At 42.9% G+C, this 27,173-nt stretch overlaps 1 protein-coding gene across 1 annotated transcript; it reads left to right on the plus strand.

Annotated features, from left to right (window-relative positions):
* Positions 1-13,403: 13,403 nt before the first annotated feature.
* Positions 13,404-26,444, plus strand: arsj (arylsulfatase family, member J). The gene is made up of 2 exons (XM_020100260.2): positions 13,404-14,472; positions 24,440-26,444. Exons 1-2 carry the CDS (start codon positions 14,162-14,164, stop codon positions 25,833-25,835), a joined length of 1,707 nt encoding a protein of 568 aa, XP_019955819.1. The 5' UTR covers positions 13,404-14,161; the 3' UTR covers positions 25,836-26,444.
* Positions 26,445-27,173: the final 729 nt, after the last annotated feature.

The following is a 27,173-nucleotide window of genomic DNA, read 5'->3' on the forward strand; positions in this document are numbered from 1 at the left end:
TCCACGCCCCATCCTTTCACAGAGTTTCATTAAAATCAGTCACGTCGAACTGTCAAACAAAGAGACATGCTGCAATGAAGACACAACCTCCTTTGCAGAGGTAATCATAAAGTAGCATGATGATACATTATATAATTAATAATGCAGTAATGTTGTTCAAAATTATAAATAATTAGTTTCCCCTTGGCTCCTCTGTGTGTATTTGACTTTTTATGCACTTAACATTTGCACACCATTGTCACTCTCCTTTTTTTCTTTCTATCGGACTGCTTTGTCATGGAAAGTTTTAATGATTTCCAAATATGAACTTGTGTTGTTCACCAAGGAACGATTTAAGCTCCACTTTAGTTCAAAATAATTTTTAGATGTATTTGAGCTCAGAATCTCAGTGATTGTTACACGTCAGTCAAGCTGAATTTTGTGTATATGTATTCCGATAGACGGGGCAACAAGCTGCTGGGGAAAATGAGAAGGATGCTTTGTGTTTGCATTAATGACAAAAAGCAGCATCAGCAATTGAATACATGAGCAGATCGGAAAACAGAGGGGCTTCCTGCTAGAATACATATTAATATATAACAAATCAGAGCAGGTACAATCAGAAACTAAGGACTCGTTGCCCCTTTAGTTGGGTTTAAGAACCATTGCCACTTTTTGGATGGTTAATATATATTAACGCCAAAACAAGAAAATGTTCACATACTGAACGACACAATTGCTTGTTTGATGTCTGATGATGTTTGGTTTTTAAGCTGAATGCTTCCAGAACCTCTCCACTGTATGTTCTGCATGACTGATGGTTTATATTGTGGTCAGGCAGCACCACAACACACAGAGTAGAAACTCATACAGATCATTTGTGCTTGAATGGATTTAATGACTGATGGAAAGTGCCAAACTCCGTGTTCTGGCCTTGGATCCCTTCCACACACACACACACACACACACACACACTCCTTTCTGCTGTCATATTCGGGAAATAAGATCAATATGTGGGAGAGGACGCTTCTGGCCTTCCCATGGTGTTTCCTGATAATATTTCCTAATGGAAGCATATAGAAGGAAAATAAAACTGGGCAGAGAACAGAACCCTAAGGAACCCAGTGATTAACTTTGGTGCACACAGATGACTCATCGTTAATTTGCCCGGCCCAAGATTTAATGTGCGTAAACTGTCTGTGTGGAAGCTCAGAAGTGACATACAAATATGTTCTGGGTGTTCTGGTCTGATGGAGTAAAAGGTTTTTTCTCTCGCTTTCTTCTCGGTCAGATGTGTTCCGGAGCCCTCAGGTGCACAGTGGCAGGACAAAACTTCAAAATTCTGCTGTGGGGATTATACAGTATATTTGTTTACAGCACATGAGCACTGATATCAGTTCTTATTGCTAAAAGCTCTGGTCTTTCCAAGTTCCACGTCTTCACGTAGGAGTTAAACTAGGACCTGCTGCCTGCTTCTGTTTTGTCCCCTCGCAGTCCCTTGGTCTCTGTGTTTTTTTCTCTCTGAAGCCATCAGGGAGATGGGCATAAAAAACAAAGAAAAGCTTTTATGATGTTATGAAGAGGCCTCCAGAAACCTGGCTTTTATGCCAAAGAAAAACACCGACCTGATGCCAGAATCATCACTTAGGCCTCACGAGTGAACATTTCGCTTGACAGTTCACGGTTTGATTCTGGTGGTGGACGTTATAATGCCTCAAGGACATCAGCTATTCACAGAGGTGCACTCATGGCTCCTGACTCTGGGACTCTCTCCGATGACTTTCCCGTGTGCTGGAGGGACCCAGTTTTGGTGAAAGAGAGGGGGGGGGGGGGGGGGTACACACTAACTGAAAGTGCGCCAAGCAAAAACAGTTCTTGTTGATACAGTCACCTGAGCCAACTGGATAACACATTAAGCAGCAGCTACCTTAGCTGGGGCTGCACTGGGGGCCAGCTGTGCACGTGGCCCAACAGAAACCACAGCGGAATAACAAGAGAAGTGCACACTAATAGATATTACATTGCCTCTGTGGAAGTGATTTACCTGACAGACCCACTAACTTATTCATTACCCAGTCATCCTAGTTGAAATCCTACTTGCGCACGGCTCGGTCACTGGTTCAGACTGGCGTTGAGCTGCAGCTGCTTGGTTATGACATAATGGAGCCATGAAAAGGTGCTTGGTGCCAGTGTTAGCTCACCTGTGTTTTTCTTCGACACAAGAGGACTATTCTGTGTGCACGTCTGGCCAGATGTATCAGGGTCAAAGGTCAGATTTAGGGTTGGGTCCAGAATCAGACTCCTGTTCTTGCGTCCCTCACAAGGTTCTGCGTCCACATATCTATCCTTTCTGTGCTCATCACAAGCTCTTTTATACCAGACGGTCAGCTCACATGATTTTCGAATATCTCGTCTCTCACCACTAAATGTCGAGGCAGTTAAGTTTGGTTTAAGCTGTTCAGGTTTTCAGTTTTCTGTCTGTGTGTGTGTGTGTGCACAAACAAATGAAATTTAAAGAATCAGGTGGCAATTGGTCCCATTTCCTTTGGTTAATCCAGCGACCTCACTGTGAAGAGATTTCATTACTTTCTAATAAGGAAAAACTGTCAGTGTGTTCTTTAGATTATCCCATAATTAGGACACTGTATCTGGAACGACAAGATGCTATAGATTGCACTTGTTATGATATGATTTGCTGGTAGATCATTTTTCGGAGATTGACACACTGAGAGATTGAAAGAGATCATTTAATGGAAAAGCTTCTATTGGAACGTCTGAATGCTTCTCTGATGAGTTTTCCCCTTTTTAAAGGCGGTGTTAGCGATTCTGGGGAATGACTGTTGATATGTGACCTCGAAACTAAAACAACACACCCCTCCCTTCACTTGTCCTTCAGAAACACCCCCCACATTCATGCACGCCCTTTACCGATCTCAACAAGTTAGGATTAGCTATTGGACATTTGATTCACAGCAACCTCTTCAACTCCCAGTGATCTCTCCACGGTTGAAATGGCTCACCGATGTTCACACGGGTCTTCGCCCTTTCGTTATTACTTTTTGGGTCAAGTGTGGTCTGTGCAAAGCATTTGGAGCCCCAACTGTGAAGATGAGTGAGGTTATGTGGTTATATAGTGAGATTACATGTGAGACAGTAGCAGAAAAGGATTAGCAGAAGTTGGCATATACTGTTTGCCGATTGGCTTTGACTGCGTTGCATTATTCTGCTTTCTTTGTTTCCCATATACAGAGCCAGGGTTGGATCAGAATCACTTACTCCACCTTTAAATTAGGTGTATATGGCGGTTTTATAGCTTTGAAGGCGCACTCAGAGTGACAACTCCATGTAGTATCAATGTATTGTAACTGACTGGACTAAATGTTGTGATGTGTCCAGGATCACATTGTTAAAATGTAGAGTTAGTTTAAGAAAAGGACGGTTACTGGGATGTAGGAAAATGATACAAGGTGATAAGGAGGGGAAAATATATTTTTGTAGTTCCTTGGGTGCGGGAGTTAAGTCGAAGTTTAAAGCGTGTTGGTACAGAGAGCTCAGAGTTACTGTGTTGCTTGTGTTTTATTGCTTTGGCGTAGACTATGCCCAGTAGCCTGTGTTATCCGATACGTTATTAATAAACGGTTGTTGAAACCAGCTCAAGCTGCATAGCTCATTATTGAGGGATGTTATGGCATTAAAACGTGCATACAAACCATCATAAATACAATATTAAAAACAAGAACTCTACAGATGACAGGGACAAATAAAAAACACAGTACAGAGAATGTACGAGTATTTGCTTCACTTGTATTTCTGCAGTTTATGTACACTGATTTTGCAGGTCAAGCAGATATTGGTCTTTGTCTCATCTCTGGCTCACAAAAAGGTGACGACATATTCTCAGTGAAAGGAGCTGTTCCTGCGTTTGACCACTTGTCTTTATGTTGAGTTTATCTACATTCTCTTAGGAACACACATTAAAGACTCCCTATACATGAGGATATAAAAGCCTGGGTAGTAACCGGAGGCTCTGTAGTCTTTGTCATGATAACAGCCGAGAAGATGAATATCAGATCAGTTGGAATGTAAGAATGTACGCGTAGTCCAAAAAAAGAGTCAACGTACCGGTGAAAATCTGTCATTTTGATACTGTATACTTGGTTATCATGGTCGTTAGTCAATAAAAAATCTGAAGTCAAGATTTAAAAGACCGTCCACTTTATTTGCCTCTTCTTACACCGAATAGCGACCTTTTCTTTTCGCAGAAGCGCAGACCCCGACCCTCTGATCGTGTAGAGTCCTGTGTGTGGGGGAACCTCTATACGCTCTATCTCCCTCTCAATCTGTTTTGTCTGCTCTGCCTTTTGGCCTCAGTGGCCTGTGTTTCAGGTTGTCATGCTCCAGCTGTGTTGTGCAAGTCAAGGATGAAACAAGGGTGTCCACTTAGCACGCATACCTTAGCTTCAGCACTTGCTGCCTGAGGCGCTGACCGGGTCGAACAGAGGACTGTTGCTGTTCTCAACACTTTGTCCTTATTGTCCCGTCATCTGCGCTCACTTAGGGTGTTAAACCCATCACCGCTTTCATTGTGTGGGTGCCGGTAGTCAAGGCAACAGATTTATAGTGTTGATTTTAATGGTTATAATTTGACTTAGGGGACTGTATAAAAATTATTGGCCAAAAAAAACAATTGCTAGTGTTATAATTATTATCATTGGTTCCAAATGTCATTCTCCTTCTAATATCTCAGGATAATAGTCAAATTGAGTCAGATTTATTCATTCATAGCACATTAGAAACAATGGAGTGGAGTCAAAGTGTTTTACAATCACGGGTAAAGTATGGATAAAAAGAAAGGAAAAATAACGAGAAGAGAAATACAGTAAAGGACAGAAGATAACACAAAGATAAATAAGATAAATTAAGGACACAGGGGCGGCTGCGGCTCTGGGGTTAGAGCGGTCGTCCTCGAAAGAGGAAAAAAAGTGAATAAAGAAATGAATGTAAATTTAGGATACAAAAAAAGAGAGAGTGAGCCTTAACAAACCATCTGCTGCTTGCTTCAACAGAAAGGAGGGGTTGCCATCCACTTCAACTGTATCGGACTGGGCTGCAACGCTGTTTACCCCTAAAACACTCCATCGGCATAGTGGTGAGTAGATATAGATTAAGTTTTATTTTTGGGTGAACTATCCCTTTAAGAGAGAAACTGGCTCACCTTAATGGAGCCCAGCCATCATAAATGCCTTTAATTACACCTGTGCTTTCCCTGCTTTGACATGGCAAAAAAAAGCCTTTGCACCGTGTCTGCACACACTGAAACTGTCCAAACCCCTTTTTGTTAAACGCCAACTATGTGGTGACAGGTGAGAATGCTTGTTCCCGTTCACCTCAGCTGCACAGTCGAAGCCAAACAGACAGCGATTCTATCTGGAGAGAATAGCGAGCTTGAACTCAGCCGAGCAGGAACAAACAGCGCCTGTTTTGTCAGCCCGCTGAGGTTTCTGTGCTGGGGCCTCTGACATGCAGACAAAGCAGTCGGTTAGGGTTGCGGGACCTGAGATGGAAGGTGATAACGCGAATATCATTTTAAGATCATGTTACAGGACCTCCACATCAAGCATCAGCCTCTGATTACCCCTCAGTGTCTTGCCAGTGTCTGATCTGTTAATAAAAAACCTCATCCAAGCCCTGCTGCAATACGTAATCCTCTCAACAATGATTTCCTTTGTGTGCTGGTTATTACTGCAGCAAAATGACTGGTAAACATGAGATGTTAGCGAAACAGCTTGTCTCTGCCCAGTCAGGCCCATAAAACCTGGAGCTGGAGCTTGGCTGCTAACTTTTTGTGAAGCTCTCTGCTGTTGTTTTCCCTAATACCCTCTGCACAGGGAGAGCCTGCTGCTCATTAGACGTTTTGAACACCCAGCAGACATTTTATTTGGAGTGGGATCTGCTGGAAGGTCAAAAGATCACACTGCCTCCAGTTGGGGAGACCAGCTGACTCACTAGATTAGTATAATGGAGACGACGGACTTGTTTCCAGATGTTCAGCTCGAGTGGATGTGTTTCAGGACGAGTGGGAACAGAACAAAGAGGAAGAGAAACAAATGTAAAGACTTGACTGTGTCACGTCTGAATCCATCTTGTCTTACTGAAGTGCATTACATGTTACAAGAATTCTGTTGTTCGGGTGGAGCAGGAAGTGTTGAATCTGTCGTCGCTGTCTGAGTCCTAAACAACCATGAGATGTTATTTGACGCAGGAGAATCTGGACTCACCAGCATTCGATGCTTCTCTCTCTAATTGCTGAGGTAAAGAACCACAGTGTTTTTTTTTTTATATCATTGCCAACCAGTATTTGCAGTTAAGTTAATTTGCAGAAAGAAACAGATCTGCAGCTACAAACAAGAGATGAGCTCATTGTTTTATAATCTGATCATTGTTTTAAAAAAATCCATAGAAAAATCAAAACCATAAGTCTTACTTTTATTGTACTGCGTGTGTATCCACAACCAGATTCAGCTCACCCCTCTGTTTCAAAGAGCTCCACAGTTAAAAACACATCCATGAGCCAACTGTGTTTATTCAGAAACAGATCTACAGACTGATGGATGTGAGGGAGACGACTGAGAATTCTCCGGAACATAGTTCATCCTACAAACAACTTGTGCTGTCATTTAGTCCCCCTCGAACAGTCCTACAATATGCTGTCACTTTTTATTTTGCATCCAGGACGTTGTTTGCAGAGATTTTTATCAACGGTTTTTGATGCAGAGCGGAGAAAGTCCGCAGAAACTACGGAGCGTACAGAGGAACTGCAGAGTTCAGTGCATTGATGATGCAGTGATTCATGCCATGCCGTGTTGCGCTGCCTCGCAACCACCACAAACCAAATTTCTTTGGTAATAGATTAGCGGTTGTTTAATCTTGGTAAGAGATTTGTATTTGACTTGAGCTCATAAACGTGGTTCTGAATTGAAATATTATATGCATTCGAGAAAGACCTCACACATAGCAAATTCCTGGAGAGACTGATAAAAGAAACGTGGGTATTTCTGTCTAATCTTTTTAACAGGTTACAATGCCTACCTTATTTTATAATGGGGTAAAAAAAAATGCATCTAATCAATCAAATCTCAACATAGCTAGCATTCCCTTTCTATCTGCTGATCCGGGGTTATCTACACTGAGACTGAGAACTGTACCGCAGCTGCACAGGCTCCACCTGCCCCACCATTAACTCACTGTGGAATGCTTGACACAATAACAGAGCCCGGGTGAGAGCTACACATCATGTGGGTAATCTATAATCTCCATGTCAGCACTCAACCACTGATGCTTCTTGCACTGTGGGGTCATTCCACTGCACTGGTTGTGACTTCAGGAGAGCATGGAAATGTTGACATACTCAAGCTGAAGGAGCCAAGAGGGCAACAGCTTGTACGCTGGCAGGAAGTTTTTTTTGTACGAGTGGAAACATTGCCACAGTTCGTACTTGGCACACATGGTTGCTGCACACAAACAGAAGGAGGTCTGCAGCTCTTGATGAAACACAATATGATGTTAAAGTTGAACTAACACTTGAATTCAATGAAATAAAAACACAGATAATTTGCACATTCTTCCATTTTCCAAAAGAGGACGAAAGATTTTGGGACGCATTTGTGGAAAAGGAGTTGAACTGAAGTGTCAGTTATGAATCGCACTGTTTGTTCAGTCTGTTGCCGGTTCGTGTTTCTGTCTGTAAGCGTTTAACAATACAAGGTTATTAGGCAATTGGCAATTGATAAATGAAGTCATTTGCTGCATATCATGGCTGAAATCACCACTAAATGGAGTGAACTGTTTCCTTTGGTAGCAGTTGATTGTGGACAGAGAGGCGGTGGTTCTAATTCAATTCTAACTGCTGCGATGGGCTTCTGACCTTGACGTCTTTTGTTTCGACAATTTCACAGAGTGGCATTAAAAATTCATTTTCTCTTGTAGATGAGAGCTGCCCATTTCTTTGCCGTCATCTTCCCATGCCCTCTGATTTAACTTATAAATACAAGGTCAGCCATTTTCCAGTAAAAACTACAGCTGCTTCAAAAGCTTCCTTTGCAATATACGATAATAAACTTGATATCTTTTGATTTTTGACCTTACAGCTCCTCTCATGTTTGCAAGAGCCAAAAAAACGAGGAATAGAAGACAATGGTGGCCGTCTGTGAAAGCTGTGTTAGAGTTTTCTTGTTTTTGGATTTGTCTTCACTCCTTCCGCGGGTGTCTTGAACAACATTAGGACTTAGGAGAGGACCGCTAGCTTGCCAGCTGCTGTTCGCTCAATGGCTTCTAACAGTCGCATGTGATAATTCTTTCCACCCATGATGTACTGAGCGTGCATACAGGCCATGGCGGTTGAGTGCATTACTTATTGTTTTCTTTGAAACACCTGCTACTTCCAGGTCTTTCCGAAGCTCTCCACAAGTGGTCCTTGGCTCTTCTGATAATTCTTTTCACTCCTCTGTCAGAAACCTTGCGAGGAGCCCCTGGTCGTGGCCAGTTTATGGTGAAATGATATTCTTTCCACTTCCGGATTATGGCCCCAACATTGCTCACTGGAACATTCAGAAGTTTAGAAATGCGTCTGTAACCAATGCCATCAGTATGTTTTGCAACAGATCCTGAAGGTCTTGAGAGAGCTCTTTGCTTTTACCCATCATTTTAGATCATAAGATTAAATTATATGAACTTTACTGTTGCCAGTTGGGAAATTGTTGTTTCACAGCACCAGGTCAGCACTCACAAAGAGTAAGAACACAAAGAGACAAGGTGCAAAATTGCAGTATTTGTTTGACATGAATAAAAATAATCAATATGACTATGTGGCAAAATAAGTATGAATACAATAAATAAATAAATTGACAGTTATTGCAGCAGTAATTACCATGAAGTACATCATGAGTTGTTTGTGGGACACTTTGGTAGTGAGGCCATCATTGGGACTGAACCAGCTGATAGTCATTTGCACTGACAAGGGGCCAGATTGCTTTCTAATCACTGATAGATTTCAGCTGCTGTCTTGGCTCACCTCCCTGTCTTCGTGTGTTTAACACTCCCTGTGTCATGTCACATTATCACACATAACTTCATTTCGGATCTTATTTGTTCTGATTTCTTTGTATGGATGGATTACTTGGGTTGCTACCAACATCTGGTAAAAATGTCATGTCAGTAGCACCTTTGGAAATATAAAGGTGACATGTTCAATACTTATTTTACCTGCTGTATATCTATATATATTGATTATGAACTTGCATTAACACTTGTGTTCAGTGATGTCAAAGTGTCCCTGGCCAACTCTAAAGATGATTTGGTCAATCAGGTTCAAATCCATCCCTAGCACAGTGCATTTGTTCACGCAAATGTCCGGGTGAGACCCTTCGCATTATCTGTGGACTTTCTCCGCCTGGCCTCCTAGAATAAAGTCCACAGAGAGAACACACCCCACTGGATTCACCACGAGCAAGTGAGGGGGTTGATGAAGCTGCGACAGACACGTATATGACAAAAAAAAACCCCAAGAACAAATATCTCCCGGTGAAAAAACGGAGAAGACACATGTCAACATGTCCAGAGAGTTTGGGGCGATAAGAGCCGTCTGTGTGGCTGAACCACCTCTGAATGCGACGGTGCAGAGAACCTCCCACTGGGATGTGCATGTGTGAAACAAAGTCTGGATCCACAGGTCACAGGAAAATGAGTTATGATTGCAAATGCACTTTAAATGAGGTATAAGAAAGTTTCCCCATTACATTAAGACGGTTCCTTTTAAGCAATTATGTGTGGAATTTAATTTGGCTATCCATAAGCAGTCTGAGTGTCCCGCACCACTCATCGACTTACATACTTTCCAACAACAAAGCACTGAGTGTGGAGGATATGGATCTCGGGTATGCAGAGGCCAGACTATTACCTCTCACCAGTGTCCTGCCCGTTTTCATGTGTGTTGAGCTGAGGGTGGGTAGACGGGCGAAGTGGGGGTTTGGCAGCAATCTGTGTGGCATGTTCCCGCTGTTCTACCCAGCCGTCAAAAAAAAGACTTTCCTGGAAGCGTGTGTGTGTGTGTGAGTGTGTGTGTGAGTAGGGGCATGCAATCCCTGTTCTAGCTTTGAATATCCTCTGTCAGTGCATTGTAACAGTGGGCTTGGGTGGAACGCAGTGATTTAGGATGAGGTCACACAGCTCCTTAAGGATGTCAAAGAGCTTGAGGTCACAGAGTGGGCCGAATTATTTCATAGTCATATCCGGCCGCCTTGGAAAGAGCATGACTAAGGACTTCTACCGCTCCAACAAATGCTGCTCTTTTCGTGAATTGGATTCGACTCAATTACTGGCCCACAAAAGCAGGAGGAACAGAATTCATTTAATTCCTTCATGCACTGTAATGATTCATACATTTGCTCATTCTGGAAACATGCGTAGACATGCTGGAGACACTCTCCTGCTCAGTGTTTGCTCTGGACTCTCCGATCTGTCAACTTTGCTTTTCACCCAGAAAATATATTCGTGTTTCACCTCCACTGGGTTGCTGGGTGTGTTTGTGCGTGTGTCATACATGCACGCTCTTCCAGGACCTCTTAGAGTTGAAGCATGTGAGGGTCTTTCACAGGCGCACCGTTCAGGCCCCCACCCCCAAACACCTTCTGCCCAATTCATTGGCTCATAGCAGGCCTCTTTATAGAGCAATGGGATCATGCTTCTATGGGTGGTTACAGAGCAGCGCCAGGTAGAAGCTGCTGCTGCATCAACTGTGAGTCAACAACACCCTTACTGACATAAAGCTTAATATTTAGGTGCATACTGTAGGGCTGTTCATTATTTTATCGAAAAAAAAGTGCAAGTTCTACTTGCATACCTGTAAACACAAGTTTTTACTGCCCAATCATTACTGCATTTTCTTAAGTGGCAGTAGGATAGTCCGGGTAGTGTCCTTCTCCACAATCATGTCCTCAGCTCCTCACAGGGAAATGTTCTGGGTTTGTCCAAGTTGAGGTGTCCCTGTTGGACGGAATATTCCACGGCGAGGCTTCCTAAAGATAATTGATCCACTTCATCCTCCTCGAATTAATGTGAAGAAGCAACAAATTTAATCTGCATGTCTTATAGGGCTGTAACGATCCTTTATACACGAAGACGGAACTGTGACACATCTAAAAAAGAACCGTGACACATCTAAAAAAAAAACAAGGTATGGACCATATGGCTCAAGACCCATGGCCTGAACCCAACCCAGATTCGTTACAGCCCTAATGTCTTGGGGATAAATTCAAATGGCACATAAATAATAATAGAGCCACAATAGCAGAGTACTCCAGCGGAAGTGAGAGGTATTTATTCGGTTGCAATCTGCAAAATCAGCACTAGATGCCACTAAATCCTACACGCTACACTTTAACATGTGCTTTTTTGTGCTCCGTTTTCCAAATGTCTGTTAACCACAGCTTTTATATGAACAACTAAAGAACACATCTTGATTCTACATGCAACCAGCTTAACGTGTCACCCATCCCCTATGCTGTACTTATATTTCAACGAGGAGGATGTGAAATGTATCTCTCCAGCTCTGTTTTTGTAATTTATGTACCTTCTCTCCAGGGCCAACGCATAAATCAGATGCCCGGCTCCAGGAGTGCAAATCCAGATAAGAAAAACAAATTGTATTACTCACAGAGGAACCGCAATGAAAACAGATCAATTCTGCGGCAAGACGGCAGCGCTAAGGTTCAGTGTAATCACTGCTGACACATCCAGTTTTTAAGATGGAAGAGCACTGACACTGTTGATCATTGACAAAGGAATTGCCAGACTAATGATCTGGTCCTGCACATGTTGATTGCACATTAATAATCTAGAGATTTTCTACGACCGGATGTAGCCGCAATAGTTGTGCGTGCAGCATCATCGACTTGAACTCAGAGTTTGGTGCATGGATCGATATAAAATGTTGCAAATGTAGCTCTAATAAACCTCTAGAACTGTAACAACCCACAGCTATATAGTTGCAATACAAACAAACTACAGCAGCAATCATTTTTTGTATGGAATTCTGTAAAATCCATATCTATTCTTAGACTTTGATAGCAGTTGTACAAATACTTTGAGGCCTGATTACAGTATTTTTACCTCCAGCAAAGTGTTTTTCATCCCCGTCAGTATGTTTGTTTGTTGGTTATTTGATTGTTAGCATGTGAAAAAGTAGAATAGGAAATAGGCCAAAACAAACCCATTCAATTTTGGCGTGGATAGTGGGCAGTTTATGTATCTTCAATAGTTTTAGAGCTATGTCCAAATGAACATAATGGATTTGGTGCAGAATTCAAGGAAACTTGGTGGAGTCATATGCTCTGCTGAGTGCTGTTCTAGCTATGCTCTTTTTTTCACCTGAATATTGATTGAGCAAATTCTCTAAACTCGAAGAATAAAAAGTTGGGAGGGGTGTGTTGGGATCGAGCTGGACTCTTGACTTTCAAATATTTCTAAATTTACGACTGCCTCTCCATTTTTCACCCATGTCTTCATCGTGCTGCTGCACTCTCACTATGGTTACAAATTCCACATTCTTCAAAGTGAATAAATGAATGAATTCCAGCCAAAACAATACTGCGCTTCCAAGGAAAAAGTGAACAGCTGTGGAGGAGGTAAAGTTGCAGGGTGCTGAGAGGGGGGGGGGGGGGGGGGGGGGGGGGGACGTTGTGCAAACAGTCTGTGACAGTTACTCACTTGGAATCTTGACGTACATTAGCTCATGTCACCGCCTGTGGAACCTTGGAGGCAAAAAAATAATCCAAAATCTACCTGTTATCCAGTCTCATCCTCTGTCTGGATGAGGAAATCTTCACCTGGACCAAACCCAACGTGTAAAAGCTACTATTTCCACAGACTGTGCTGTTCTGCTCTGTTGCTCGAGCTACAGTATGTGCTCATATTGATTTTGACAGGTAGTTTCACCACTTGCAACGTTTTTTATTTTTTGGGACAGACGCTAGACATCCGCCAGAACTTTATTTTTCCGTTTAACACCTCCACCTAATCATGCAGTTGCTAGGGTGGAGTATTATGGCCACGCTGAAGTATATTTTGGTAATATTACAAAAACTAAGTAATAATTTAGGAGAAACTAAATTTAGCAGAATAAATAAGAAGAATCCAAGCTAGAGGTTCACTTTAAACTCATTGTGAAACTATAAAACCCTTTTGAATATCATGGAAATAAAACCAACGATTGCAGTCGTCCACTACTAAACATTCCCTTCTCTTCTTACAGTTTCTTACACACTCTTTTCCTGATTCTTAAGCCTAATGTGAGAAAATATCCAGTATTACGATATTTGTCAAGTATTCGTGAAGCAAATCTCAACAGCCTGATCTTCATATGGTCCCCATGTAAAATGATACGTGGTCCAAAATATGACTTTATTCTGCTAAAGTTCTTTGTTGAAATCCAGATTTGATTTTCTTCAAAAGGGCCCCAATGCTCTGTGGTGAGTGACAGACAGAATGCAGTGGTAATAAATCTAAAAAAAACATAAAACAAAGTTCTGTCCTCATCAGATTTATATTACAAACAAAAAGTAACTTGATGCAAATGGAAAAAGAAAGAATTAAGCTGCTAATCAAGAGCAAGCAGACATTACACAAGGATCTAATGACAGCAGTGAGCAGCCTCCCCCCCACCCACTTCCCTCTGCGCTGCTGAGCCAAAGCTCCGGAGCTGCTCGTGAACGCGCAGTGACACAGTGCAGTGCGGTGGGAGCAGCGGGGAGAGGAGGACGTGCACATGGAGGAGACAGACAGTGTGCGTCCACGGTCTGACAGAATGGAGGACATCAGCTGCGGACACGCTGCTCCAGCTGCCCCGGCGTGTGAGTGGACTCCGGAGCTTCTGCGCGTCTTTTGACCAAGGAGGGATTGGACGAGTGCGCAAAGCCAGAGACTCCGTTTTGGGTTTGTGGACAGAAAGTTTTTAGCTGCTCCGGAGATGAGTTTTGTCTCCACGTGGAACCATCGGCGGCTGTGATTGCTCTGCTGTCAGAGGACTGTGTAGGACAAGATGCGAACCCGATTCCCAAGCGTTGCTGTTCCCCCAAAACATGTGCGCCGCGCCGCCGACCGCCACTGAGCTCCAGAATCCGCCCGAGCCATGTTCCTCCTGTGGGTCCCGGTGAGCTTGTTCCTCGGCTTCATCATCTCCCAGACGTGGAGCGTCCAGATGTCGTGGGAGAACTGGGACGCCGAGCTGCGCAACCGGGGGAATGAGTTCGACAAGCCGAGCTCTCAGCCGCACATCGTGTTCATCCTGGTGGATGATCAGGGCTTCCGGGATGTTGGGTACCACGGCTCCGAGATCAAAACCCCGACACTGGACCGACTGGCGGCGCAGGGAGTCAAGCTGGAGAACTACTACGTGCAGCCGCTGTGCAGCCCCTCCAGGAGCCAACTCATGACCGGCAGGTACAGAGCACCATGCCCCCCCCCGTATACCCCCCTCACCTGCCCGCACCACAGCTCCATGAAGCCAGCTGATCACCACAATGAGTTAAACTCACATATTCTCTTCATCTTGTGTCTGCAAAGAGTAAAAAAAGTGGAAAGCTGAACTGATTAAACAGTTTCTGTAAATGTAGGCTTCACTTCACTACTTCATAGTGCAGAGCCGGCACTAGCCTTTGTGTGGCCCTAAGCAGAAATTGATTCAGGGGCCCCCACCACCTGGGTGCAGCCAACATCATTGACCAATCCGACACACCTGTTGTCAACTTGGTTAGTTGTAGCTGTGTAGCTTTTACCAATGCCAGCCTTTACGCTTCTATAGTTTTTAATCTCAGTTAGTATTTACACACGGACACACATGTTGCAGAAAAGAAAGTGCTGATCCTAAATGACCAAATCAGCCTTTTACCACTTTATTAGTACAAATAATGAATCTCGCTCTACCAACAGTCATGAAAAAGCGCACACAGACTATAAATTATCGCGAAATCTTCGGAAATTCTCCTCGCTGTGTTTTTCCAATCAGAAACACCACCGTCTCGTGTTTCGATTGCACTGCTATGAAAAACTTTCACTAGATTTCAGAACTGCAACCTAACTGTACGCATCTGCAGCAAGTTTGCAGATGTCTCCTGCCGTCAGCTCAGGCTACTGATTCTAAAGGTTATGATATCGTAAATCAAAGCAAGGTTTGCTCCGGGAAATTGACAGGTGGAGGTGAAACCTGCTATCTGTATTTTTTGAGCTTGGAAATTCCTTTTGACGTTGGGGAATGTGCTCTTTATATTATATTTGTAGCAATGACTGATGAACACAACATTTTCACAACTGAGAGAAAGAGATTAAACAGATAGTTCCCTAAAACAACCAAAATAAAAGCCCACAGTGTCTGTGAAAACCTCCCTAACAGGGTTTGTCAGCAGAGAGCATTTACTTATAGTGTCTCAACCTTTATAACAGTAGCTGTGGAACCAGTCTCACCTCAAAGTCCATTTAGCAGTTGTTGTGGAGCTTTTGCCCGTTCCACCTGGTCTTCCCCAGCAGATCCGACGTTTTTACATTTTACAATCCCACTGAGCGACTCCAATTCCACCTGCTGATGATGACCATGTGATGTGATCAAAAGCTCCAGACTCGTCACTTAAGCTCCTGTATTAAACAAAAGATAAACCAGTATTCAGGACACTTAAGGTCCCCATGTCCTAGAGAAAAATGAATATGAACGTCAATATTAATGTCACACTGATGGATTTTGGACAAAGAGGCAGATGCCTGCAGGTGTTCTTAAAACAACAGAGGTCAGTTAATGTAGTTCGGTTGTTGATTTGACGGGTTTTCCAGCCGGATCGGTAGCTGAAACCACAGCAAAAGGCCGTGACGCACAATTCATAATAGGATACATGATTATGGGATACTTCTCTCTGAGCAGGGCCCCATAATTTCATACTTTGGAAAACCCCTGTTCCAGAAAATGTTTGTAAGTGAGCCTTAAGTTTTTGTCAAACTAATTTGTATGGCTTTCCGAATTAGGGAGCAGCAGTGTTACCTTAGCAGCCACTTGTTGTTTTGGAGGGTGGCGGGAAGCTGTAAGGAGACATTAGAGGGTGAGGCAGCTTTAATGTGTACAGTATCACGGGGGGTCAGTTGTTACCCTGGTTTTGTAGTTTGCTAATAGAATGTTTCACATCAGCAGTTTCCCTCTTTGTACATGCAGCTCTGCAGGGCTTCTCCTCCGCTGCCTCCACCATCTGTTCTGCTTCTTAGCAAAAAAAAAAAAAAGAAGGGGTCTTGCAGGGCACCGACGTTTTTTTGGCAGGCGTCCGAGAAAATAAATGAGAAAAGTGCAGCCACCTCCTCGTTCCTCTTCCCTCTGCGAGCTTCTCTGATCTCTGACCGGCTCAGAAACAAACTCGGGATAACATCCACATGGAAAGGTGTAGATTGAATTATGTTTCCAAGCTTGTGTTCTTGAGCGGATGGTTGCGGATGAGTATGTGTTTGGTTGACTGAGTGAAATAACCCCATCCATCCGCGTGTTAACATCAAATCGTCAGCAGTCCGTAATCTGGACACTTAACCTGCTTTCAGACACGCTCCACAGTTTCTGCTGACTCTCTCTGCCTGGCTTCTAATACGTGACAGATGCGAAAATGAAAAAAATACAAAAGTGTAACAAATACCTCCCCCTCTCTCCTAAAAAAAAAAAAATGCTGTCATACACATAGAAGACGCTGACGAAGATGTCATCAGAGCTTGTGATGACAAGAGCCAACACCGGTGTCTGTGTGTTGTCAAGAAAATCACATGACCTCGGACTAAATACGTCCCTTCCTGTCTCTGTCTGCTCCACCTCCCGTCTGAATAACGCGGAGGATTTGTTTCTGTTGTGAGCGCGTCTGTGCAGAGAACCTCCCGATGCGTTGTGCATGTCTGAAAGGCAGACTAAACTCTGTAGCCAACTCTTCAGATTTCATGTCAAGTCTAAAAATGGCTTTACTGGAGCTCAGAGAACAAACTGTGAGTCGTTTTGGCACACGTGCAGAGACTTGTCAAGGCAAATATATCGACTTGGTGAAGGACTGAGTCCAAGTCGCAAGCGCTTCATAAGAGCCTGATTAACTTTTTACAGTCTGTGTATACTGGTTACCATGGCAACTACCCGCATCTGAACCCAGCTGCGTGCTCCCTGTATATCATCACATTTTATTATAACTTGCTGATCCACTTACTGTGTGTTATTTTCAACTCTCACCAACCTGGATTCATCCAGATCCATATTTTCTTCATGAGATGCTCGACCTTGCCATTACTGCATGTGCAATACAACCCATTATCGAACAGGATACTACAGTGGCTATACGTCGGATTACATTCGCCGGCTGTGGACGTTGTTGACTTGATGGAGGCTGCTAATGGATGAACATTAGCAGCCTCTTCCTCATTGCCATCATTTTTAGTATTTGACCACTGTCTTAGGTTCTTTTCAAATTTTCATCATTTACCTTTTCCCCAAATATCACCAAAGACATACTTTATATAACCAGCTGGGGTTTTTTAAAGCATTTTCACTCTAGGCACAAAGACAGTAAAAAACAATGATATCAGATCTCCTGGTTTCTTACAGTGCATTCATATTTTAACCAACATAGGAAAGTGATGAAGTTTCCAATCATTATATCTATATTTCCACCCACACAGCCCAAATTCCCCAAAGCTCAGGCCCAGCAGGAGGTCAACTTTGGTTGACACGTGTGGAAAACTCTTAATGGCTTAGAGGCAGATAACCAGTCTGTCACAGGCGGAAATATAATGACACAATATTTTGCCTGAATACTGAGGTCTTGCAGTGATTTGTTGGGGGTGTACCCTAGAAGTCAATGACTCAATGCATCATTTGCAGTCCTCTGAGTAGATTCACTGCATCCTGTCAGCTGTTTTGCAGCCCTCGGAGATGAATAACATAGTTGCATGGTGTAAATCAACAAATCTTTCAGACCCAACATGTTTACTCAATGGTGGAAACAAAGTGAACAGCAACAGGCCGTGCGAGGCAGGGCAGTGCTTCTTGCATCTGCTCATTGTTCTGCTGACGTGTGTTAGCTGCCCGGCAGGAAACATGCAGTGTGGTAGGGTTTTATAACCGATCTATGACAGAGACACTGACTTTCTCTCGGAGCATGGTGTGGGGCACTAGCTGTGTCTGCAGCAGAGCTTGTTACAGAATGTACCCCACAGCGAGTTCACAGGATTTTGGTCAGAAGCAAAGCACATGGGTAGAAAAGGTCCATGTTCAAAATGGCTGGAGCTGCTTCAGTTTTTGGAAAACATATGACCTCTACATATTGATGTGCTTACAATTACCTAGAGAGTAACAATAAAAAAAAGGACCTGGCAGAAGTTGTGTACAGCTGCTGTTGAAAGTTGTAACAAAGAACTCTTAATTTTCAAGTAACAGGAGCTTGAGAAAAGATTTCCACAATTTTGCCCCCTAGGGAACTCATGACATGAGAAACATTTCGACGTGTCTGGTTTTCTTTAGGCGGCACTGATGAGATTAGAGGCTTAAAGTCAGAGCTTTTCCCTCAAGTACGGAGTTGCTGTGCTCTTCAGCCCCATGACCTTCCTTCTGATCTCCTGATCAGAGAGAGATGGATTGCACACACAGCTCCTCAGGTCGCCCCTAAAAATGTGAAATGTTAGACACATTTGAGGACACATGACACATGATGGGTAGTTTGCCATTAAGTAAACATGATTCTGGAGGGTCAAATATTAATCTTTTAGAACATGTTAGTCACAAATACTGTAGATGGACTATCTGGAAAGTTTGATTCATCATAAACAACTCTTAAATCAGTAACTTAAAGCTGTTGTTGTTTTCATTTACATATTGGAAAAGGGTAAATGCTCCATACAACTATCTTCATTTGTCATCCCCCGCTTATCTTTTCCATGTGCAAATATTCAACTCACAGTCACTCTTGTTAAGCAAATATGATTAAATTAAATGTCATTATCGTTCTTCTACGTCTCTGAATGAACCACAATCCATCCACAAACAGATGAAGAATGCTGCCTGGGGTCCCAAGGCAATGAGGAGCAGATCTCTCAGCAAGTATAGTGGCTGAGTTCCAAAAAGCTCTTCTGCCATCCTTGAACATTCCACTCTTACATTACAGACCTCTGGATCGGAGTCTGGTCTGTACCACCAGGCGAGTTGGGTTGCTTGTTTTCTTAAAGCAGCTCTCTTTCCCTCTGCTTCTCAGCCACTACAACTCCTTCTCCTACTCATTCAAACTCTTCCCAACTGTCCTCACTCATCTCAAACGTGTCCTAGCCCCTCAGTCACCCTTTTCTCCTTCTTTCAATCGTCTGTCGCTCTTTCACTTCTCCCCCCTTCACCCCACACCAGCTTGTCTTCGAGCTCTGAATTGAATTGCGCAATGACAAACCAAATTGGGTATTAGGGGTGACGAAAAAGCAAAGTTCCTGGAGAAGTTGGAGTTTGAATTCGTGGAAATGGAAGTCTTGACAGGGGGCAATTTGTTCATCATCTTTAAGATTCTGTAGAATTGAGAAAATAAGAGGACAAAGGCCAAGAAAGGGGCCAAACTGAAGGGAGATATTCAAAGATAGCAAAGAAAGTAAATGAAGAGCTTGCTGAAAGGAAGAGCTAAGTAAGATGAACGACTCAGCTGTCTTTGATTAAATCCAGAGAGCTGGGTTGAGGCTGCTTATTTGAACCATATGTGAAGAACACGTGGAGCAGAAATACATGAGAAGGCTCCGGCGTGGGCATCAGGTCTGCTTCGGAACCTCTACAACCTCAGTGGCTGCAGCAGTGGCCGATGCACTTGTGTTGTGGGACTCAGTGTTTTGAGTTTAATGGTGTGTGTGATTTGTTGGCGTTGTGGCTCAGCGGTTGTGGAAATAAGCCAGAGAGATAGCGTGATAAAAGTTGCATTTAAGACCATAACTCTTACTTTTTACTGGAGGAATGCAACAGCACCCTTGGCATGATAAGAAATGGAAATGAGCCACTATCAGTTGGAAGTGTTTCCCTGCTCCACGGGAGACAAAGGATGCAGAGATGCCTGACACCAGATCGGGGGCCCCTGTGGCCATTCATTCCCTGCCTGGTATTTTAAAGAACCTATAAATCCATCACATTATAAATGTGGAGGGACTCTATGAAAGGATGTAAGATATCTAGGAAAGTAGTTACTGCAGTCATTATTTTGAAGCTCACCTAATAACTGTCCATCACCTGCTCCAAAACCTGTAAAGTCAAGAGCGAGTTTCCCCCTGCACCCCCTCATATGTGAAAGAGTAACAACACAGGGATACTTGGAAAGTCTTTACACTTCCACTTTGTGCCATTCTCCGTCAAAACCTCTGGCTGGTGTGAGTGATTGGTGGAAGAATCACAGGCTGTTAGCATGACATTCTCATTACACGCCTGTAACCTTTCGGTATGTGAAAACCACCAAACCTGCCGGAGCTGTGAGAGCAGGGGCTCAAAAGAGGTCAAATCTTTAACATGCCCATACACGTCTTAATACATTTGCACGAATATCTGTTCAAAATATTTGTTTTTAAATGATCCACTGTCTTTTCTCTCCGTCCTATTGCTGTCCTGGCATTGATGCAACCCCTCCAAAATGGTCCAATGTGTGATGAATGGAGAACGATAAAGATAGTGGAGAAGATAACATCCAAAAGTAACAACACCAAGTTTATCATGGAAACTTTGGAGAGATTATGGGAAACAAGGTTTTACAAGTACTTTCTCTCATTGGAGTTAATTATGTCTTATGAGGATCTTTTTCTTCAACAAAAGAATGGAGTAAACAGACTTCTATATATCTTTTTTTCCAAAGAAACAACCCTCCAGTAACAGCCCTGGTTGAATTCTTGTTGTTGCTGTTGTTATACCCACAAACTGTTGGCTTCACTTCTCTTCAATCCAGTCCCTTTGTTAGATCACTGAATTCAGATCTCATCGCCTTTTAACAGACCAACAGCACATCCTCCACCCCCCAGTGTGCATGTTTGCCGCATGAAACCAAGACTCTCTCTTGGCTCCCATCAGGGCCAGTGTGGTCTCATTTTGTATTCACTGACCAGACCTCAAAGACTTGCAACAAATAGAGGTATCATATTCAGAATTGTGCCATGTTATTATCCTGGGGAGTTTAACATTTTAAAGGTCATGGGAACCAGATTTGAGTCCATGCAAATCCGTTTAGTTATAAACATCACAATTTCCTAACCAACCTTTTGGAGGCATCAAGCCCAGATGGTATTTGTTTCACTAAAGCATTGTGCAGGATTTTTTATGTCTCACCAGTGAACAAACAGCTCTCTCCCCCGAGGTTTGTCAAAAAGCCTCTACCAACGTCCGCTGCCATTAGAACACACTGGTGACGAGGTAGGTCAGTGGTCAGGGATTTCCCTGGTAGAATAGTCAGTGGTAGTGTCACACACACAGACACACTGCACTGCGCATTGGATTTTTAATAAGTTGCTGTGTCAGATCCTTAACGTGCGATCATTAAATATGCATGCACCAATTCAAAGCATTTAACGCATTATGTGTATTGGACCTTTGTCATAGTAACAATAATTAATGTGTTCAATGTTATGGAGGTCAAATGAAAATAAACAAGACAGAGGTTTCGACACCAAAGTTAGGCTGTCTAAAAAAGACTTGCTTTCTTACTCATTGCTGATGACTACTTTATCACAGATCTCCTTAAATCATGCTAAGGTTAAGTCAGCTTCCCCAAACTGAAACAGAAGCTCCAGTAAAATAGAATAAGATAAAAAATGGTGGTCAGGCCAGCTGTGCTACATGCAAAGGAGTGTGTGTTTGTTTGTAGTTGCAGTTTGTGATATCATGGGGAGATGTCCTCAGTGTATTGTTTTCGTTGAGTGTATGACCTAAGTACTAAATCAGTGAGTTATTGCCACACATGCTATATCGTGGTGTAAACCTTGAAGGTCGTTTGCATTCTCCATGGGGAGTAGAGGCTCGCTAGACCTGACCAACCTTGTGGTTTGCCAAATGAATCCTCCTTTTTGGAAACCTAAACCAGACACTTATTTTCACTCCCTTTCCCTGGTGACAGCTTGACAGCACACCCCTAACCACAGGAGAGAAAGAGGGAGCGGCAAAAGAGGAAAGAAGAAGGTGAAGGGGCATCTGGCTGCAGCAGTTCCATGTCTCCTGGGTATCTTCTTTTACTCAAAGCAGACGTGGGGAGTCCCGATATTCACCGTTCATTGTGTTTGTCTACTGAGAGTTGCTTCCTAAGTTCCAGCTGAGCTGCCTCACTGTGAAACAATAACATAGTTAGTCACAGTATCTTCTTCTCTATAGTCAGACCACGAATCCCTCAGCTCATAGTTGTGATTGCGGCAGACTCAGACCTGATCCAAATATTACAGGGTATAATTAGATTCGATCCTCGATGTGGTAGAACACCAACGCTGGCAGCAGGTTTATGGACCACCAGTTACGTACCGTCCACATTCACAAAGAGTTGCAAATATAATTTTTTCCATGCACTTCACAGCTCCCACAGCTCTGATGATGTGGTACATCAGCATCATCAGAGCCGAGAGAGCTTGGACCTACTTGGGATTTAAATATACTGAGTGAAACCCATAGCATAGCAATAGAACAAAACCAAACCCAGATCCTGTCAGACTTAGCAATAGCTTTGTCTAAAGACCTAAAGCAGGTTGAAAGAGCTCTGTCTAAAAGTGACAAAATGCTTGCATTACATTCATGTCACATTTGTGTATATTACTTTAATCATATTATATTATACAAAATACCAATCAAGCAATTAGTGCAGCACATATTTAAAGCGGAGCAATGAGAGTATCAATCATATTATCGAACGGTTGGGAAGGAACCAAATAATCCAAAATGTCAAACCAGCTGTAATATGTTGCATCATTTTCAAAATCAATGCAAACAAATTTTGACATTGTTGATTTCCCTGCTGCTCATCGGCCTGAATATAAATATACTGATTCCAGCCGATGTCTTAGCCAGTCATTTAATATGTCAGGCTTTACGGTTTTTGAAATCTCATTGTAGAGAATGTAAACTTGTTTTAATCTTTTTTTCATTCAGGGATAGCATTCAAAGCCAACTCTTGATACTTGACACTTACATTGTGATTATTACATTTTGTTCAGCGTTGAGGTCATTGAGGAAATAATGAGGGACAGATGTAATTTGACATAATTTAAGTATCAGTCTGGCAGACATATCTACTTCTGAGGTACTTATTTAAGATAAATAGTGCTCAGGATTGTTTTACATCTTCTTTGGTCAGGCTTATCAAAGAAGATTTCACATCAATTTGGGACATTTCTTCCCAAAATGATGGTGTGGGAATAGGGGAATCCAATGGGTGGGGAGTCAGAATTAAATTCAATTAAACGCTCATCATATTGTCATGTTGTGCTAATTGTAAATAAAAGTCAATTAAATTACCCCTGAATGTGAGCTGACCTAATCCTTCCTTCACTGCCAAAAGCACTCACAGGTTTACATTTGCACTTTCTTCAAAATTTCTTTAAATGTCCTTGATACAAAGTGTAGAATTGATCCCTCACTTATCAATAATCCTGTGTTAGATTGCTGCTAAGGTGGCTGGCACAGCATGATTAGCTCCAGGTCACAAGTCTGCTTCTTGTCTGGCCTTGAGTGACAGGTGTTCTGTTTTGACTCCGGGCCTCCCCCCCTCCATCTACCATGAGACATCCACCTCTCACTGTTAGTCGTCAGCTGAACACTGTGCTTGGGTTGCTCGTCTTTAAGCACCCTTCGGTCAGCTCGGATATGTTTGCTTTGGATGGGGTCCATTGTAAAGTATCAGTGTGTAATTTCCAAAACAAAGATGCTCTCTTGCAGGAAGTCTTTTGTGGGAAGAAACATTTAGTCGTCAGTTTTTTAAACTTACATAAGCAGTGTTTTCAGTGTTTAGCTTATTTTTGTTGAAATGTCCTACAGTAGCATGCAAGCATTTTATAAATAAACTTGTGGGGCCCTATGATCCTATCTGGACCAGTTTTTGAGCTGGTGGTTAAACTCATGAGAATTTAAGCAAAGAATATAGAAGGAGGCTTTTCAGCATTTCTGGAAATATAGCCAAGTTGTAAATGTCACTCTGTGTCTTGGCAGAGAGGATCATAATGTTTTAGGGTTTGTTGCAGTAACATTGATTCATGTCTTGTGCCGTAGCTTTTTCAGTTTTGAGGTACATGTAAGTTTAAATGGAAACTGTCCCTGCAGTATTTGTTTTTTTTCTCCTGACGTTTACAACTTGATGACCTGCATAAATGAAAATTCATTTGAAAAATAATCATGTCTCTAAAATAGTGATAACTTTCTATTTTTATTTTGTAGGTATCAAATCCACACAGGCCTTCAACACTCCATCATCCGAGCTACCCAGCCCAACTGCCTGCCCCTGGAAAATGTCACCCTGCCCCAGAAGCTCAAGGAAGCAGGATACTCCACTCACATGGTGGGCAAGTGGCACCTGGGCTTCTACAAGCGTGGCTGTCTGCCCACCCAACGAGGTTTCAACTCTTTCTTTGGCTCCCTGTTAGGCAGCGGGGACTACTACAGTCACTATAAATGTGAAGGGCCTGGTATGTGTGGTTATGACTTGTATGAAGGGGAAGAGGCAGCTTGGGAGCAGGACCGTGGCATGTACTCTACTGTGATGTTTACCCGAAAGGCTATCAGTATCTTAGCCAATCATAACCCTCGCAAACAACCTTTGTTTCTCTACTTAGCCTACCAAGCTGTTCATTCCCCTCTGCAGGTTCCTGCCCGCTACCTCGAGCGCTACAAGGGCATTCCAAACTTGCATCGTCGTAAATATGCCGCCATGGTGTCTTGTCTGGACGAAGCCATCCATAACCTCACATTAGCGCTAAAACGTTATGGTTATTATGACAATACAGTTATAGTGTACTCCTCAGATAATGGAGGCCAGCCATTAGCTGGTGGAAGCAACTGGCCCCTGAGAGGGAGTAAGGCCACCTACTGGGAGGGGGGGATCAGGGCAGTGGGCTTTGTTCACAGTCCCCTGTTGGTGAACAAAGGGACAAAATGTCGATCTTTGGTCCACATCACTGACTGGTTCCCCACACTGGTGACCTTGGGGGAAGGTACGATAGATGAAGATCTCAATCTGGATGGGTACGATGTCTGGGAGGCAATAAGTGAAGGCCGGCCATCGCCTCGACAGGACATTCTTCATAACATCGATCCAATCTTCATTAAAGCCAAGAATGGTTCATGGAAGGCTGGGTATGGCTTATGGAACACAGCTGTCCAGGCTGCACTCCGGGTGGGCCACTGGAAGCTCCTGACGGGTGTTCCCGGTTACAGTGACTGGGTACCCCCACAGACATTCTCCAACCAGCGGCTACCAAATCGCTGGCATAATGAGCGCGTCCGTTGGGACCGAGGTAAATCCATCTGGCTTTTCAACATCACAGCCGACCCTTACGAGAGAGTGGACTTGTCTCAGCGCCACCCACACATAGTGAAAAAGATGCTAATGCGATTAGCACATTACAACAAGACGGCAGTAGCAGTACGCTACCCATCCAAAGACCTGCGTTCTAACCCTCAGTACAATGGGGGCGTATGGGGACCCTGGTACAAAGACGAGAGAGACAAGCAGGAGGAGGATGAGAGATACAATAATTTGTTCAATAACCATCTTGGAAAAAGAAGGTGGAAAAAGAAATCAAACAGAAAGCTGAAAAGGAAGGTAGAAGAATAGCTGGCCCCATTTGTGAAAGACTTCAGTTGCCTTTTCTCAGGGATAGACACTTCCTGATTCAGGATTGTCTTCTTCAGACTCTCAAACTCCAGTTAGTTTTAACTTGACTCCAGTTTATACTGTATGGAAAACAATGCAGATAGACCTGTTGAAATGCCTCATTAGAATTAGGAAAAGATCCACTCATTCAAACACTACTGTCATGCCCAGACACAGCTAAGACCTCATGTTAATGTTAGGGGCATTGAACGAATGTTTATTTTTCTAGATTGTGTTGCATGCTTGAACTGTTGTCACCTTTGAATTGCTCTGTATATTCATGTCTCACTAAAAGTAGAAAATTATTCTTCTTAGACAGTTGCCATAAATCTTGGTGACAGAGAAATAAAGACGTAGCTCTATTATGTTGTTGATTGCAGAGATACAGTATCGTGGAAACAGATGTAGGATTTATGTGATGCGTGAGTTGTTGCACGTTGGTTTTATAAGCACAGTCTCTCTGAACTTAAGAATAATAGATTTTGTTCCCCCTTTTAGATGATGTCTGGTCTGGCACCAGGCCAACCTGAATGTAAGACAAACTAACAAAATAAAAGCCCCCGACACAAAGCTTGTTTTCTTTTGCAATCTTTCAAGCTCTTGTCTGGTTTGCATTTTATTCCAGCCAGATTTCCTGTATTCAGTGAGCACTCTTGTAACTGGAAAAGATTTAACATTGTTCTCATCTTTAGAAGCTGAGATACAGCCACTCACTTTTACTCATGGAAAATACACTAAAGTGGGATCTGACATGGGATTAAGCCTTAATTGCTTCTTGCAGTCTATAAAAAAGCCCTGGCTCATGGTGTACTGTTCAAGATTTAGTGGTCAAGGAAAAAATGGACATGGAACTAAGCGAACGTAGCTTACAATATTTAAAACCAGAGTCAAGTTCAACAGGAGTTCAAAAGCATGCACTCTATCTTCAGTTTCATATTTTGCATCCGCATTTGAATTTTAGATTGATAGATATTTTGGCATTAATTGTGAGTGGTGAGTGGGAACGCTTGCTAAGTGCAAAAAATAAAAATAAAAAAGCCCAGACAAAGCCAAATGACAGATGTCTTATTCTACCTGTGTTAACGTTTCATAGATATTTTCAGTGGTTTTGAAAGTTGAAGCAGAACCGCTGCAGCAAAACAGACAACCAATGAGGTGGGGTATTCCTCTACTCCTGCTTACAGCCGTGTTCACCTGTTATATATTTGATGTGTATAGTTTTGTATGATGTGAGTGTTTGATCCAGTTCGAACACTCATAGCTGTGTATAAGTGTATATTGGGGATAATCAGTTTTACC

This window comes from Paralichthys olivaceus, chromosome 22, assembly GCF_024713975.1.
Source record: "Paralichthys olivaceus isolate ysfri-2021 chromosome 22, ASM2471397v2, whole genome shotgun sequence".
NCBI lineage: Eukaryota > Metazoa > Chordata > Actinopteri > Pleuronectiformes > Paralichthyidae > Paralichthys > Paralichthys olivaceus.

What these genes read in the sequence shown, in the direction of transcription:
- arsj (XM_020100260.2), top strand. Translation starts at nt 14,162, where the DNA reads ATGTTCCTCCTGTGGGTCCCGGTGAGCTTGTTCCTCGGCTTCATCATC. An exon ending in AGCCAACTCATGACCGGCAG is followed by an intron (nt 14,473 to 24,439) that starts GTACAGAGCACC and finishes TTTATTTTGTAG; the next exon opens with GTATCAAATCCACACAGGCC.